A 15,785-nucleotide genomic window follows, 5' to 3' on the forward strand; every position below is an offset into this window, starting at 1 on the left:
TTTCTCAGCAAAAAGTTTATCTTCGAGCCCCATAAAGCCAGTGTCACTGCAGTTTCACTTGTTAAAACCTGGCTCCTATAGGAGCAGAGGGGCTCTGCCAATGCCACCCGCTGACTTCGGCATGGGAGCCCGAGGAGCCTCCTGAGATGAGTTTCAGGAAGGGATCCTCAACGACTCCCGTAAACCTCGCCCCTAAGTGATCGCGTCAGAGAGAGACCCTCAAGGGACTTCCCTGGTGGCACAGTGGGTAAGACTCTGCGCTCCCAATGTAGGGGACCCGGGTTCCATCCCTGGTCGGGGAACTAGATCCCACATGCATGCCGCAACTAAGGAGCCCACCAGCCACAACTAAGACCCGGCGCAACCAAATAAATAAATATTAAAAAAAGAGAGAGAGACCCTCAAAGCTCACTATTAAGATCAAATGCATAAATATATTCTGTATTTTGTAGATTTTTCTATATTAAAACTAGGCAAAAATAATTTTTTATTAGTAAAATAAACTCTAAGGCTAGTATTTCTCTGCTCAGAAACCAAAATTTAAAACATATTTCATGGCTTTACATTTACAAAAAACATACTGATTTTTATATATATATATATATATATATTTACTTTTTTCTCCCGTTTAACACCTTTAAAATACTTAATAAAATATTTTACAAATTACCTATAATCTAAACTTATAGACAGTCGTAAAATTACTGTAATTGCTTACTGCCACCACAGATGACCTCAAACAAAGCCACCTTCTCTTTTAAAGCTAAAAGAACCAATATGAAGGGTTATTTTTAAATGTTTATAATAGGATCAGTAATTCTGAATTTTAACTACTATGAAATCAACAGTGACCACTATTATTTACAAGCTGAGGGCATGGCTGCAAGGGTGAAGCACAGGTGTGAAGGCTGAGCACAACCAGACACAGACACACACACACACATACACACGCGCGCGCACACCAGCTGCAGGGACCAAAGGTCCACGTGATGGACGCGTGGCCGCCAGCACCACAGGCACAGTGCCAGGCAAACAGCAGGCGCTTACATGAGCTCTCACTAAACAAACTACACTAAAAGCAAAACCTTAATTGGCTCATCCCCAAGTATTACAGAACTCACTCCCCAAACTTCCCACCTAGGACAAGACAAAAACATCCCAATGAACCCCACACAAGTGTTGCCAGAGCTCTGGACAGGTTTTCCTCTCTTCAGAACCACTAAAGAACAAAGGATAAAATCAAACCAAATCACCAGTGAATTATATTCTGCCATATTTAATTATTCTGTTACTTAATTGGCCAGCTACCTTTTCCTAAGAAAGGTACACAAACTTTGTCCTCAAACTTCCTTTCTTTACAAGGTGAAGTGGAAGAACAAGTTGCCCCATCAGTGACTCTTCGGAATCGCACCCACACTCTCACTGAAGCCCGCGGTGCCCAGACCATCAAGCAGCCCAGTGCTTCCCTGGAGCTGTGCCCACTGCAGGCTGCAGACCCTGCTCCCGGGGCACCCACTTCAGTGATTCTCACAACGTGGCCCACCCAGCAGCGCTGGCGCTACCCGGAAACTTGCTAGAAAGGCAAATTCGCCCTGCCCCCCCACACACACACCCCCAGCCCCACTGCATCAGAAACGCAGGGGTGGGCCTTGCGGTCTGTTTTAGGAACCCTCCAGGAGACGCTGAGGCATGCTCCAGTTTGAGAGCCACTGGTCTAGTTAATAAAGATTGCTGCTCTTACCTGGAAAGATTACTTTGTTTCATGCATTTGATGGGATAAACCTTCTAAATTATTTAGTTTTTCAAAAAGTTCAGTAAGATATCAACCCAAATAACATCACATGGGAAAACTGGTAATATATGCAAGTGTGTGGGTCTACTTTTCATCAAGTCAGGCTGGCAAAGTGTTCTTAGCGCCGTGAACATCCATACTGGGGAGTGTCCACACACGCGGTGTCACGGGAAAGACAGAAAGACGTGAAGAAGGAGAAACTGTGAGCTCTGCCGCGTCCAGGACTCGGTGCCAGAGTTGGACGCTGCCCTAACGAGCTCCGAGACATCCAGAACCCCAGGCCACAGTGCGTCTGCCCTGGCAGAACCGGCCGACGGCCTGCGCGGCACAGAGCGCGTGACGCGCCCTCACTTGACGCATGAGACGCGCCGAAGGGTCAGGACGGGGACTCAGCGGGCCCAGCGATCTGCTCAGCCCCTCCCCACGCTGTGAGAGGCCAGACAGCGCCCTATCACTTTAGCTCTGGAAACCAAACAAGGGCACTTTAGGACCCACTTCCCTAAGGCAGCGCGCACATGCCCCCTCCCAGGCAGGGCCGACGCCCCACGCGCCCGCTGAAGCCCCCAGTGGCTTCCAATACCACAGCTTCTGGCGACTTCACACCGGACGTGGGCGGAGCGCGGGAAACTCCCTCTGCAGATTGCAGGCATTTCTGAGAAGGGGGCAGTGGAAACATGTAAACATCCAACTGCTCCTCTTGCCTCCAAAGCCATCGGGAAGCAAGTCCCTCGCCAGCAGAGATGTGGGGGCAGAGCTAAGGGCAAGCCCAGCCCCTCTCCCCACAGGTGCGGGTGAGGCGCGGGGCAGAGAGCCGGGCTGGGCGACCCCAGGGGTCTCGGGAGTCAGGCCCCAACTGATGACAAGAGGAATGAGACGGGACATGCCTTACAGACAGCAAAGCGAACTGTAAAAGCACCTACCTTTATGCTCCCATGCGTTACCCAAAGGAGCTCAGTCTCAGTCCTGAGACATGAGGATTCTTACAGAACTTAAAGTGAAATACTTGAAAACAGTCATACTAAGGTAAGAATCTACCTTTACAAAACAGGTACATTTCAGGGAGGCAGAGTTTCACCAAGAGCCGACAGTACGATACAGTGCTCCCGTGACAAACGCATCCAAAAGCAGGAAGCCGTTTACACCAGAAATAACCCAGAAAGCAGGGCAATTTGTTAGCACTAACAGAGAAGGACAAAGAACCCTTCCTCTGACGAACCTCATAAAAAGCAAGGAATATCTTAGAATCAAGTTCCTTTGATAACTTAAAAGTTATTGTTCAAAAAACCCTGAAAGACTCATGACTAAAGAGACCCTTTTCTAAACACATGCAAAACCTAAGGTTTTTTAAATCTCCTAAAGAAACTCATTATAACAGAAGTCTTGAAATTGTCATCCTTCTATTTAAACCATTTTTCTTCCTATAGTAACACCTGTATGATGAGATTGAATAGTCACAGCTGGCGTCTGATTTTAAAAGAAAACTAACTTTAAAGGATTTAAGCTAACGCTGGTTTTAAAAATGAATGATGCATACTTAGAGAAAACAAGTTAATATGCTCAATATTTTAATATTAAATTCTTACTTTCCACTGCTAAGGCTTTCTTTGAACATGTAACAAAATCAAAGAATTCCATAAATTTCTTTCAAAGGCTTCAGCTCTTTTAGCCTCTAAGCAGGAAATTTCACAATTTTTTCTCAACCTAACCTGGGCAAAAGTCGGATTGCAGCTACTAACCCTCTGCACTGCTACCGTGTGGGAAGCAGGCGGGAACGCAGCTCTGAGGTCTACGGGCGAGAAGGGCGGGCAGGCGGGGGCGGCGATAGTTACCCAGGGTCCTTTGGCTCACTGTCTCGTGAACCTCCTCCCTTCAGCTTCCTAACCAGCTTCTCACTGCTGCGTCTAATTGAAGCCCGGAGTTTGCTAAAGGAACCACTGCGTTTTAAAGATCCAGTGCCATCCTGAAAAAAACGTGAACAAACGTGAAGCGCTACACGGTTCTCCCTCCCAACCCGCAAGAGACAAAGCTAAATGAAAACAAGAATTCACATGGTGGTTGACCTGCCGGTCTGTGACTTGCTGGTAATGTGATTCCTACAGAAATTATCAATTCGCCATGTATGTAAATACACTTTAAATAGAAATCTATCCATTTTAAATTTCATGAAAGATAATCCAATGAGTATGAAAACCTTTGAACATGAAAAAGCTCATTCAAACAGAAGTAGTAAAATCCCCAAAGGAAAATTAATTATATTACTGTTCTGAAACAAAAGATACACAGAAAGACTCAAGGAAATTAAGGCAGCTTCTAGGAAGATCACCAAAATCAAACTCCATGTTTAATAAATATGGAAGCATCTGGTCCATGAAACAGTACAGGACCTAAAACATTTAGGTTTGACATAGGCAACTTCCTTTTAACAATTTCATCTACATGCACTAGATACACTGTTTCTTCATTAAGTTTTATAGGACAGTTTTATTAAATGTTGATTATAAATGTAGTGGGAAAATTAAACAATACGTTCATTCTATACAAATAACTAAAAATCCTTAGATGCCTTGTAGGAAGCAAGTGAAAGAGTGCCCAGCTTTCGTATAACTGATTCAGACATTAATAAGTGAAACACCTGGCAGCATCTGGATATGAAAATCAAATACAAAGAGTGAAAAAAATGTGTATAGAACAACTTTTATTCTCAGAATGAATCATTTAGTAAGATTAACACTAGCCCCACCACTTCTAGAAGCTACGGCAATGCTGCATTCCATGGAAAGAATGAGAAGGCCTACCAAGCAGACAGACGCCAAGACACAGGTCAGTTGGAGTGAGTTTATTAGAAGTTAGAAAGACACAAATACACAAATCACTGAACACTTAAAAGATTAGTAGAGAAAAGCAGAATTGCCAAAATTTCACACAAAGACTACACAGCAAATTCTACTTGAGCACGATCCTAAGGGGAGCGCCCAGAGCCCAGGGTGGTCCCACCAGGTCTCCAAACGCGACAGGAGCAGCACATGCCCTACTCTGACAGCCTAGGTAGTGTCACAGTCACCATCATGCCATTGCAGTAACACCTGGGGGATACTACTAACTACCTCTTATCAAAGTGAACAGCTAATTGCTCTTAGTTTTTAAACTCATGTATTACACAGTAAATGGTTTTATTAACACAGTTTATATTACTAAGTACATATCTGGCAAAGCTACATGTATACAGAGATAAGGAACCCCCCAAAAGGACAGCAGCACCAAAGGAATGGCCAGTCACAGAGAGGTGTAGCTCTGACAAGAATCCTAGGGGATTGCTAAACACAGCAGTCAGCACTGGAGAGAGAAGAAAAGCTGGAGGAGATGCCGCCCATCATGCAGGAGACAGTGTGAGTGTCACACAGGGCAGCTAGGCCTGTTAGACAGAAACGGAGAGAGAAAGCCCAGGTGAAACTCATGAGAAGAGAGCCAGTTTCCACGCAACACAGCTTGGCTTACAGTATTTCTAGGTCACAAAGTCTAAGCAGCATTTTTATTGCTTTAGTATTTGGAATTACCTTCTGTCTGCTCCTGTCAGCCCCGTATGAAACAGGTACTGGACCTTATGTTACATTTTACATAATCTAGACTAAAATCATTCCTAATCCTCAATAAAATAAAATTCAACATTTTTAGAGCACGGACTGGCACTGTGCTAGAAATCTCCTTGATACTTCCAATAAAAAGGTTTTCAAGTTACTGTACATAAGGAGATTCTGAAACAAAAACCACCGACAGTGACCAAAAGGAAGATTGCACTCATTAAAGATTTAACTTTATCAGAAATCCTCTTGCCTAGAACTAAACTATAAAGTTCTCTCTGAAATCAGAAAGGACTTTCTCTGAATAACACTAACATTTTAGACATTTCAGAAATGTTAAGAAACACTGACTTTTCAAGTTTATAGCACATTTTAAACATGCAGTTGATAATCCAAAATAAAATTAACTAGAAAAAGGACTTCCGAAGCAGCAACGCATCCTGGGTCCTGGTAGATTGGAAGCCCCAGACCGCGGGGACCTGAGCCCCACCCGCGCTGACTCACCATGCGACGCTGAGCAAGTCATTTAACCAGCCCGAGCTTCATCTTTCTCATCTTTAAAATGGAAAAATAAAACTTGTTACCAACTCCCCACCAATGCTGGGAGGACAAGAAAACACAAGTTCTTGCTGCTCTTTAGAAATAGAATGCTAAAATGTTAATATAATTCTATAAATGGTACAACTCCTTGTGTTCATTTCAAAATTCAGGGCTACTCTTTAGTAGCACTATTTGTAATATTCCTGTACTAGACACTCCGCAGAATATCGAAGAGTAATTTCAGTCAGATTCCAAGAGCATTTCATACACTCATCCACACACACTCACTCCCCCACCCCCGCCCCCACCGCAAGGCAGGCTGGGCTGGGCTGGGCTGGGGGAGCAGCACCTGGAGGGGAAGTGGGGCGCTGGAGCAGGTAGGTCTGCCTGCCCTCCTTGCTCTCACCAGCTGGGAACCTGGCCCCTGAGAACCAGCAGGAAGGACAGCACAAACCCACCCAAACAAGGTGGATTTCTACTCAAAACAGACTAGAGGGCTGGGAGGTCTCACTGTATCCCAACACTTTCAGAAGAGTCTAGATCGTTACACTGCCGTGAAAGAATATCTGCATCAAACAACTGGGTCTCTGAACAAACACTCATAGTATACCGCGTGGGTGAAGAATTATATGGCAGTGGCTATCATCTACAGATTTCAGGTGATTTGGTGTTTCAAATTCTTTTTTGGTCTATTCTAGTTGTCTTCCTAGCTTAATTTTTATTTTTAAAAAATAACATTATTTCTAATTAACAGCTACCTCATTCCCAGTAATCCTGGGAAAGAGTTTAGTGTATTAAAAGCTTTTAGAAATATTAACATGGGGAGCAGTACAAAAAGGATGGGGACATAGGGGTGGGGCTACTTCAGAAGGACCCCAGTAGAGAACTGGCCCTCTGAAAACAGAAAGGCCAGCACAGGTCAAGCTCAGGTTCCGCTCAGAATGTAAGACGTGTGATGTCTCCTGGTGGCCTAGTGGGACCGCTGCAAAGGCAACTCCTTAATTACAGCAGCCCCAAGGCTCCTGTGTGGCCCAGTGGGGACCTGGGTCCCGGTGACTGACACGTGTGCGTCTCACAGTTAACGTGAAGTCAAGTTTACCCAGAAAGGGTCACTATGCACAGAGCACCTGCATCTTTAGAAGCAGGACCGTAAGAGACTTATCTCGACAGTGACTTTTAGATCTGAACAGTTTACACAAAAATAACGTTTGATGAAGTTACATTTTCAAGTACTTCAATTATGATCTCTATGGTACATAGAAAAAGAACAGAATTGTACTTCCCTAAACAAATTATCTACCATGTCAAGAATCTCATCCAGAAACTTCACGTGAATTAGAATATGTCCAGGAGCCTTACGTTTCTTGTATCTTAATAGCATACAATTCAGTTCTCTGCTGATCCAGACTTGCAGTATGTGCGGGGAGTAACTATTATATAACCTAGTTTGTCTTGTCTTTGACCACACTGCCCTTTGTGGTCCATGTTATTTCTGAATGTTGAGAAGGCCTGCGCCTAGTGTCTTGTGAAAATGTTTGTGAAAACCCAAGTGAGGGCTGTGTGCATGTTCCCAACAGAGCAGCTCAGCACTTTCCCTACAGCAGTGGTTTCCAAACTTTATAAGGAGCGCTGAAATCCTTTTTTAAAAAATTAAAATCTAATGTAGAACCCCAATATAAAATAAAACCTAAACAGCATTTTCTCATTATAAACGGGTAACAAGTTCTTATGATTAAAGCAAACAAGTAAGAACAATGAGGCTGCCTTAGAGAACCTGTGATCTGAACGTGAAGTTACAGACAGGTCCAGCCTCAGCGCCCACCTCAACTCCCAATTTATTTTTACCTTTTATCTTGACTGCATAACAGAGAAAATCTCGATGCACACAGGAAAGTGGCTGCAAATAGCAACAATGCTTAATCTGCTTGCCCTGTAATCCCAGGGAAATCTGCACTCATGCAGAGACAGCATTAAACATTTTATCCTCACACCTGGACAGAGATAATGTGAGGACAGCAGTGTGTGAGCCTCTAAACCAAGGTGAACTTAAAATGGGCTCCTCTGGTTGCACACAATTATACCTCAATAAAGCTGAATCTAAAGAGCACCTAAGGGTAGACGAATGGATAAAGAAGACGTGGCACATACATACAATGGAATATTACTCAGCCAGAAAAAGAAACGAAATTGAGCTATTTGTAGTGAGGTGGATGGACCCAGAGTCTGCCATACAGAGTGAAGTAAGTCAGAAAGAGAAAAAGCAAATACCGTATGCTAACACATATATATGGAATCTGAAAAAAAAAATGGTTCTAATGAACGTAGGGGCAGGACAGGAATAAAGACGCAGGCACAGAGAATGGACTTGAGGACATGGGGAGGGAGAAGGGTAAGCTGAGATGAAGTGAGAGAGTGGCATGGACTTATATACACTACCAAATGTAAAATAGACAGCTAGTGGGAAGCAGCTGCATAGCACAGGGAGGTCAGCTCGATGCTTTGTGACCACCTAGAGGGGTGGGATAGGGAGGAGATACGGGATACGTGTGTATGTATAGCTGACTCACTTTGTTATACAGCAAAAACTAACACAACATTGTAAAGCAATTATACTCCAAAAGAGATGTTAAAAAAACCAAACACCACCTAAGGGTGCATACTGCCCTTCCTGCCTCTTTTTAAAACATAAATGCATGCTTTGAAAATAAAACTCAAGTCAAGTGTTGGAAGAGCAGCACTAACTTCTCAGAGCCTCAGAGCTCCCAAAGGAAACCAGTCTGAGAGCCAAGGCCTCCCGTTTGGGGGCAGTGCTGGTCTGAGCGGTGGCCTCAGCACCAGCTCTCGACTGTCCCTCCCTGGTTAACCCAAGCAGTTCTCTATTTACTCACTGCTTCACATAAGTCCCATCTGAAGGGAGGGTTCCTTCTGCTGCTCAAAGTGAGTTTAGGAACCGCTGCACTGGATGACCTGCAATCTAGATTCTTTCAGTCAACTGGACCCAGCCCAGGCGAGGCGCCCTGGAGTGGGTTCTGTCAAAGATGCAGAGTCGCTAGTGTCTAAAAGTCAAGTAAAAAGGTACCCAGCACCCAGCATGTGCATGTGTGTCCTGAGTGACAGCATGTCCACAGTGAGAGAGGAAATGTGAGGTGAAGGGCAGAGAGCAGGAATGGGGGGGGGTCCCCACCTCTGCCCACCGCACCGTGACGCCCGCCCGCCCGCCCCTCCACAGAGGAACGAAAGCAGCTCTCCCTCACCAAGTCTCAGTCTTGAAGACAGTAATAGAACTCTCAGATGTCAATAATTTTATTTTCACGTGATTTCATAGAAAGATTGACCTAGAAATACTGTCTCAAGAGAAAGCTCCTCCAGAACTTCATTCTAAAGGATCAAACCCTGCCCCCTGGCTCCTGAAGACCAGCGAAAGGAGGGGCCCTCTACACAAAGCACGCAGACAACAGCCACCACGGGGAGAGTACAGTACACAGTGCGGGCTGGACGCAGACACGAGTAGGGCAGCGCCGCCCTCATTTCACTTTGGGCGACTGCCCGACAGGGTGAGTGGTCAAAGCAGATGCTGATTGGTTGTCTTGGCACAGGGAAACCAAAGCAAGGGAGCTGCCAGGTAAAGACAGTCGCAAGAGATGCTCTCCCTTAAAGTTTGGCCAACAACATTCTGTATAAAATGTCAACCAGAGTGCTGACCCTTACCAAATTGCTACAGCTGTAGAAAATCCCAAAGAATAAATAGATTCAAAAAGATAGACTATAAGAAAGCCCCAAACTACCATTTGGAAAAACATCTGCACAATTACAACTAATCAAATTGCATTACGTGACTTCAAAAAAAAATCAACACTGCAACTGAATGCATTAAACCTAATCCTGCATTCAACCCTGCCCCATAAGAGCAGAATTCCAAAGACACCAGCTCAATGTACAAAAAAATTACCCACGTGTTACAAAAATTCACTAGAAAGAAAATGTCCAAAAGGCACTACTGGAGAAACAGCAGTGGTAAGAATTTCCACAGAGGCAGAGGCAGAGCCTGGCCACAGAGGTGAGATGTTTCTAATAGAGGCACATGCTCGGGACGCAAAAGCCTCCGGCAGGTAACCACGGAAAGCAGTGAGCCGCTGGGCCCTCCGTGGACTGAGCTGGGACGTGAAGAGCAGCCGCCCTAACATTCCCACTCCTGACCTGTTCTCTTCTACAGAAGAGTTCTGTCTGAATCACCCTTTTCCTTGGAAGTATTTAAATTAATTCTAACAAAATCTACAGCAGCCTCGTCAGTGAAATTAGGAGCATTGAAGTTAGCAATGAAAATGGGTAAGTTAAAATAAGCGAGTTAGTTATCTGCCACACTAATCCTAATATTAAAATAAAACCAAATTATGGATTATGCTTTAAAAGCCAGGACACTCAATCAGCATTGAAGTGCTCAAGGTTAAGCCAAACAGCTTTCATGGATTCCTAAAAAGAAGAAAATTACTACTTCAAACAAATAACAGACTTCAGTGTTAGCAGGAGAACTTACAAAAAGCTTAATTCGTACTTAATTTGAGAAAAGTAGGCTGTCTAGCAGTTAAGCCAGGAGATGCCAAAGAGCACTCCCGGTGGGAGGCGGCCCAGGCTGCTGCCCGGGGCCTCGCAGCACGGGCTGAGCACGCGCTGTGTACTGTACTTACCCCGTTCCACTCTACGCTCATACTCACTTCCTCCCCTCCGTCAGGGCCGCTCTCGTACTTGACCACATCCACGCTGAGGCTCTCGCGGCTCCTCCGCTTCTCCGTGTTCTCAGGGTCATTCAGCACTTCAGCTACTCTCTGCTTGTGAGCATTGTCAAGACCCTGCGAGCCAGGCAGGGGGAAAAGGGTGTGGTCCATCAGCACTGAAGTTTTATTGGGAATTGCTAAGATAACTAAATGTATGTTCGGGGAAAAAAAGTTCTTAAACATTGGAGGGAAAAATCAGAACAGTGATTCTCACGAATGTACACTTAGCACTTGTGCATTTCACCGTATGTAAATTTTACCTCAAATGTTAAAAAGTTATAAACAAACACTGAGCTCCAGGTCATGATGTGCACGCTGAAGTATTTAAAAGGAAGTGTACTGAGGTATACAACCTTGAAAGGCATCGGAGAAAAGAAAAGGACTGAAGGATGGATAGATGGGAGAGATGCTCGTGACTGAATCCAGGAGGCGGTACACGGGCATAAAATCCTCTCAACTTTACTCTATGTTTGGAAGTTCCATGGTGAGATGCTGGGAAACTGCCCAGTTTTTGACACTTTAACATTAAGTGCCTGGTGTTCCATGCCTCCAAAATAAGTACATGGTTGAAAACTCACGGATTACTTTGTTCTCAGTATAACATTTTTAAAAATTAGCCACTAGGGCTTCCCTGGTGGCACAGTGGTTGAGAGTCCGCCTGCCGATGCAGGGGACACGGGTTCGTGCCCCGGTCCGGGAAGATCCCACATGCCGCGGAGCGGCTGGGCCCGTGAGCCATGGCCGCTGAGCCTGCGCGTCCAGAGCCTGTGCTCCACAATGGGAGAGGCCACAGCAGTGAGAGGCCCGCGTACCGCAAAAAAAAAAAATTAGCCACTTATTTAACAAAAGGCATTTTAACAGCAAACTTTCCTACTCCACAGAGCGATGAGCAGCGGCAAGCACTCGCCTGCTTTCTCAACAATCGCCCCACGCACATCTGAGTGAAACGTAACCGGATCAACACCCAGCAGCAAACGCTGTCCAAGTGCATTTCAGCACCATCTGAGGACCAGGTGCAGCATGTCTTATGTTCTAAATGGAATCTCAACCTGAACAGCTCATGCAAATACTGCCCCTTCGCTGACCCTGAGGGTTTCCTCCTCAGGGGGGCACGATACCCAAACAGACCACGTGCTGCGGTGACCTCCACAGTGAAGTGGACCGTGGCCCTCCCAGGCGCAGGAGGGGCTGTTCTCAACAAACCACTAGCAACATCCCTTTCTCTAAACGTCTGCAGCTCATGACTCTAGACACCAGTGGCTGGATAAACACTATCTGGCACTGGTTTACAGCAAAGCCTGGTGAGGAAGGAGCACCACGGACCACCAGTCGAGTCAGAATCCCACGCCGCCTACACCCAGGGCACCCTCCCCTGAACAGTAGCCCCTCAGCGTCAAAAGACCTGGGAAGGACGACAGGACTCAAGAAAGGGGCTCCTGCAGGGCACAAGCTAGGAGAGCACCACTGACAACACCTATGCGGGGCCTTCTCTAATCCCTCTGCACACAATCTCTTGAAGGAAAAAATTCTAAGGTACCTATGGGTAACTTTAATCCCAGCCAAAAGGTGGCTTTAAACCAACAACTGCATAATAGGCTACACACACACCATTCAGGGGAAAAAGCCACACCTGTCCCTCCAGCACTAAAAATAGAAAACAAAACCTGCCATCTTTATATGCACATACATACACAGTAATACATTAACTCCTTACTCTAAAACTGGTAATTAAGGGGCAAGAACTAAGCCTTTTTCCTGTATGTTCTTTACAACTGTATTTCAGCATAACTAAAATACCTCGGTTGATGAAGCAAAGTGCTTCAGCAGTCCTTCTTATTGGCAAATAGCATTCCATCGCATGGATATACCACCTCGTGTATCCATCCATCCACCGACGAGCCTGGGTCTGTGTTCGTTCAGCCTACTGAGAGCAACGCTGCCACGAACGTACATGCACAGGGGCAGTCAACCCTCACCACTTACGGAGGCCGCATATGCTAATTCACCTACTGACCAAAACGTATTTGTAATCCTAAAATCAACACTCGCAGTGCTTTCACGGTCATTCAGACTCACGAAGTGGAGAAAACTTCGAGTCACCTGACACGCACATCCCCAGCTAAGATCGAACAAGGTGACACTCTGCTTTCTTGTTTCACCTTATAATGTAAACAAGCATCCTCCCTCCCTGAGTCTAAATCATCTGGTGCCATGTTTTCCGCATGTCGGTCAGTGATCTCACTGTTGAAAACGGGGAAGAAGTGTCCCCTGGTGTTCCTACGCGCAAGAAGGCCGGGGTGTGCCTTGGGGAGACGAGCTCTCTTCAGACACAAGTTAGAGTGCTGCTGGCCATGAACCCGACGCTAATGCACCAACAACATATACTAAATAAGGTGTCTTTAAACAGAAACACACCCAGAACAAGGTTATGTATTGATCGGTTGAAGTAAATGTGACCAGAGGCTCCCAGGAACATAAGTCTGTATCTCCCTAGAAACAATGGTTCAGTATTTGCTAATTCAGTGTTCAAAGCAACTTTATAGAACATAAGTACCATGAATAACGAGAACCGGCTGTACTTCTTTTGAGTACCTGTGTTCCATTCTCTCCAGTGTATACCTAGGAGTGGACTTGCAGGGTCAGATAGGAACTCTATGCTTCTCTTTTGGATGAACCTCCAAACTGTTCTCTACAGAAGCTGCACCATTCTGCGTCCCCACCAGCAGTGCACAAGGGTTCCAGTCTCTACTCCTCCTCCTCGACACTTACTATTTCTGTTTTGGTTTTGAATTCTATCCATCCCAGTGGGTGTGTGGTGGTGCCTCACTGTGGTTTTCATTTGCATTCCCCTGATGGCTCATGACGTTGAGCATCCTTCCATGTTCTTGTTGGCAGTTGTGTAGCATCTTCCGAGAAATGTCTATTCAGGTCCTGTGCTCGTTTTTTAATTAGGTGTTCCTTTTGTCTTTATACATTCTGGACACTAGACCTCCTCAGAGATGTGATTTGAAAATATGTCCACCCATTCTGTGAGTCTTTTCATTTTCTTGATAGTGTCCTTGAACGCACAAATGTTTCTAATTTTGGTGAATGTGACTTTTGCTTTTGTTGCTCGTGCTTTTGGTGTCATTTACCATATATTTACATTATATTGTCGCTTGAACAATATAAGTTTATTTGTACAAACTAGAACAGTAAACGTTTTCTATTTCTAAATCAAGGTTTCAGTAAGTCTCGTAAAAGAGAATCATTAAACTCAAAGTTAAAAACGGAAGACTACGGCTTCCCTGGTGGCGCAGTGGTTGAGAGTCCGCCTGCTGATGCACGGGACACGGGTTCGTGCCAAGGTCTGGGAAGATCCCAAATGCCGCGGAGCGGCTGGGCCTGTGAGCCATGGCCGCTGAGCCTGCGCATCTGGAGCCTGTGCTCCGCAACGGGAAAGGCCACAACAGTGAGAGGCCCGCGTACAATCAATCAATCAATCAATAAATACGGAAGGCTAAGTTAAAAACAGAAGGTTTTTGACTGACCTGTTTACGTGACCTCATGGCTGCTTCTTCCAATGTTTCTGCAGCTTCAAATTTGCCTTGACGTCTGTAAAGTGCCCCAAGGTTTTTTAAAGTAGTTGTAACAGTTGGACTGTAAGAAAGCATATGATATACAAAACTATAAAATATAAGTTTTAGAGCAACCACTAGCACATAATCTAAAGGACAAACAGACTTATGTTTGGCTAAAATTATTTAAATTTCTATGGTACTTTTTTTTAACTGTAAAACTCTAAAAGGCTCTTCTATGTCAAGCATCCCCTGCCTACTGCACTGAGCCCTGTGGCTGATGGGACATGTCCCTGTATTCTTTCCAGTCTGTGGCTGCTCCCACAGACCACCGGGCAGTCTCAACAAAAATGTCTATTCTGGGTCTGTCCAGTGACCATCAGGCTTCTCCCCCCTCGGGGGCAGAGCTGACTGTGCCAGGTAGTAAAGAGGACACATGTTTTAATGCTGCTATCTACCTTCTCCCCTCCCTCTACAAGTAGAGGGGAAGCAAAGTGAATCCAAAACTCATCACCAATGAGATCTGAGTCACAGAATGACGGCTGTGTGTGCGAAAGGATGAACAAACAGTGTGGACACAGACAGTGCTTCTGCACTCCCCACAGAGCACTCTTACTAAGAAACGAGAAATAAGTCTAGTTCATTTTAGTACAGATATACTTCAAGAGATTCTTTTCTTACTGATGATAGGCGCTTTAGAAATAAAGAAGCTATACTCCATGTCTTTGAGACAATTTACAGAGTATGGGGAGAAACAAAGCACATGCAGTTCAGAAGTTATGCTAAGTGCTACGGGGAACCCAAAGAAGGAGTACTTGTTCCAAACTAGGGGTTCAGAGAGTTTTTCTGAAATAGAAGACTGGTAAACTAAGTCTTAAAGGGTGAGCAAAAGTTAAAATAGGAAAAAGACTGCAGGAACGGTGTTGCAGTCAGAAGAGGAAACGGGCATCTGCACAGGCTCATGGGCTGCTGGTGAAGGAGCTCACACAACCCTCCGCAGACACGGAGGCCCTGAGGGCTGCGGGAGAGACTGGGGTGTGCACCTGGACACACCTGCAAAGTGCTGGCTTTTGCACGTCTGCTGGCCTGTTTCCCGTGAGTTTGCTCTATGGTCACCTTAAATGTTGTGTCTCTGTATTTAGTCCTCTCTTCTCCTGCGATTTGGTACTTAGCCTTAGACACAGCATTAATGGACAGAACCAATATGTTACCCACGTGACCCACATTACGGTGGGTTTTGTGTACAAGAATTACCTCATTTACGAAGTTATGGAGTTTGTATTGGAATTTGTGGAAAATCAGGGACTGTGCAACCACACCACTTTAAGCAACTTACACACTCGGTCATTTACAAGCTACCTTCGAAGCATTAGCACCTTCCACAGCTGTGTCTTTGTTTTTCAGTTAAGCAGACGTACCTGTCAACTTTGCAGGCTTTGTACCAGCCACCATACTCTCCAAAAGAAGTCCCATCCTTTTGCTTTCCCTAAATTATAGCAAATAATTTCAAGTGAATAATTATCTTAAGCAATATATTCAATTTAGA

General features: G+C 45.1%; 1 protein-coding gene across 2 annotated transcripts in view; it reads right to left on the reverse strand.

The window, feature by feature from the left end:
• Positions 1 to 4,613: 4,613 nt before the first annotated feature.
• The window catches only part of KLC1 (kinesin light chain 1), a 30,180-nt gene continuing 19,008 nt past the window's right edge, over positions 4,614 to 15,785 (reverse strand). The window contains exons 10-14 of one of the 2 annotated variants that reach the window (XM_065870936.1): positions 15,658 to 15,725; positions 14,213 to 14,321; positions 10,596 to 10,757; positions 5,875 to 5,925; positions 4,614 to 5,204 (exon numbers count right to left, since the gene is read on the reverse strand). In XM_065870936.1, the coding sequence (XP_065727008.1) occupies positions 5,893 to 5,925; positions 10,596 to 10,757; positions 14,213 to 14,321; positions 15,658 to 15,725 (372 nt within the window). In that variant the 3' untranslated portion in view covers positions 4,614 to 5,204; positions 5,875 to 5,892. Of the gene's footprint in view, positions 5,205 to 5,874; positions 5,926 to 10,595; positions 10,758 to 14,212; positions 14,322 to 15,657; positions 15,726 to 15,785 lie in introns of those variants that run through there. The other variant, XM_065870937.1, reaches the window with a different exon arrangement.

This window comes from Phocoena phocoena, chromosome 2 (genome assembly GCF_963924675.1).
Source record: "Phocoena phocoena chromosome 2, mPhoPho1.1, whole genome shotgun sequence".
Classification (NCBI taxonomy): Eukaryota; Metazoa; Chordata; class Mammalia; order Artiodactyla; family Phocoenidae; genus Phocoena; species Phocoena phocoena.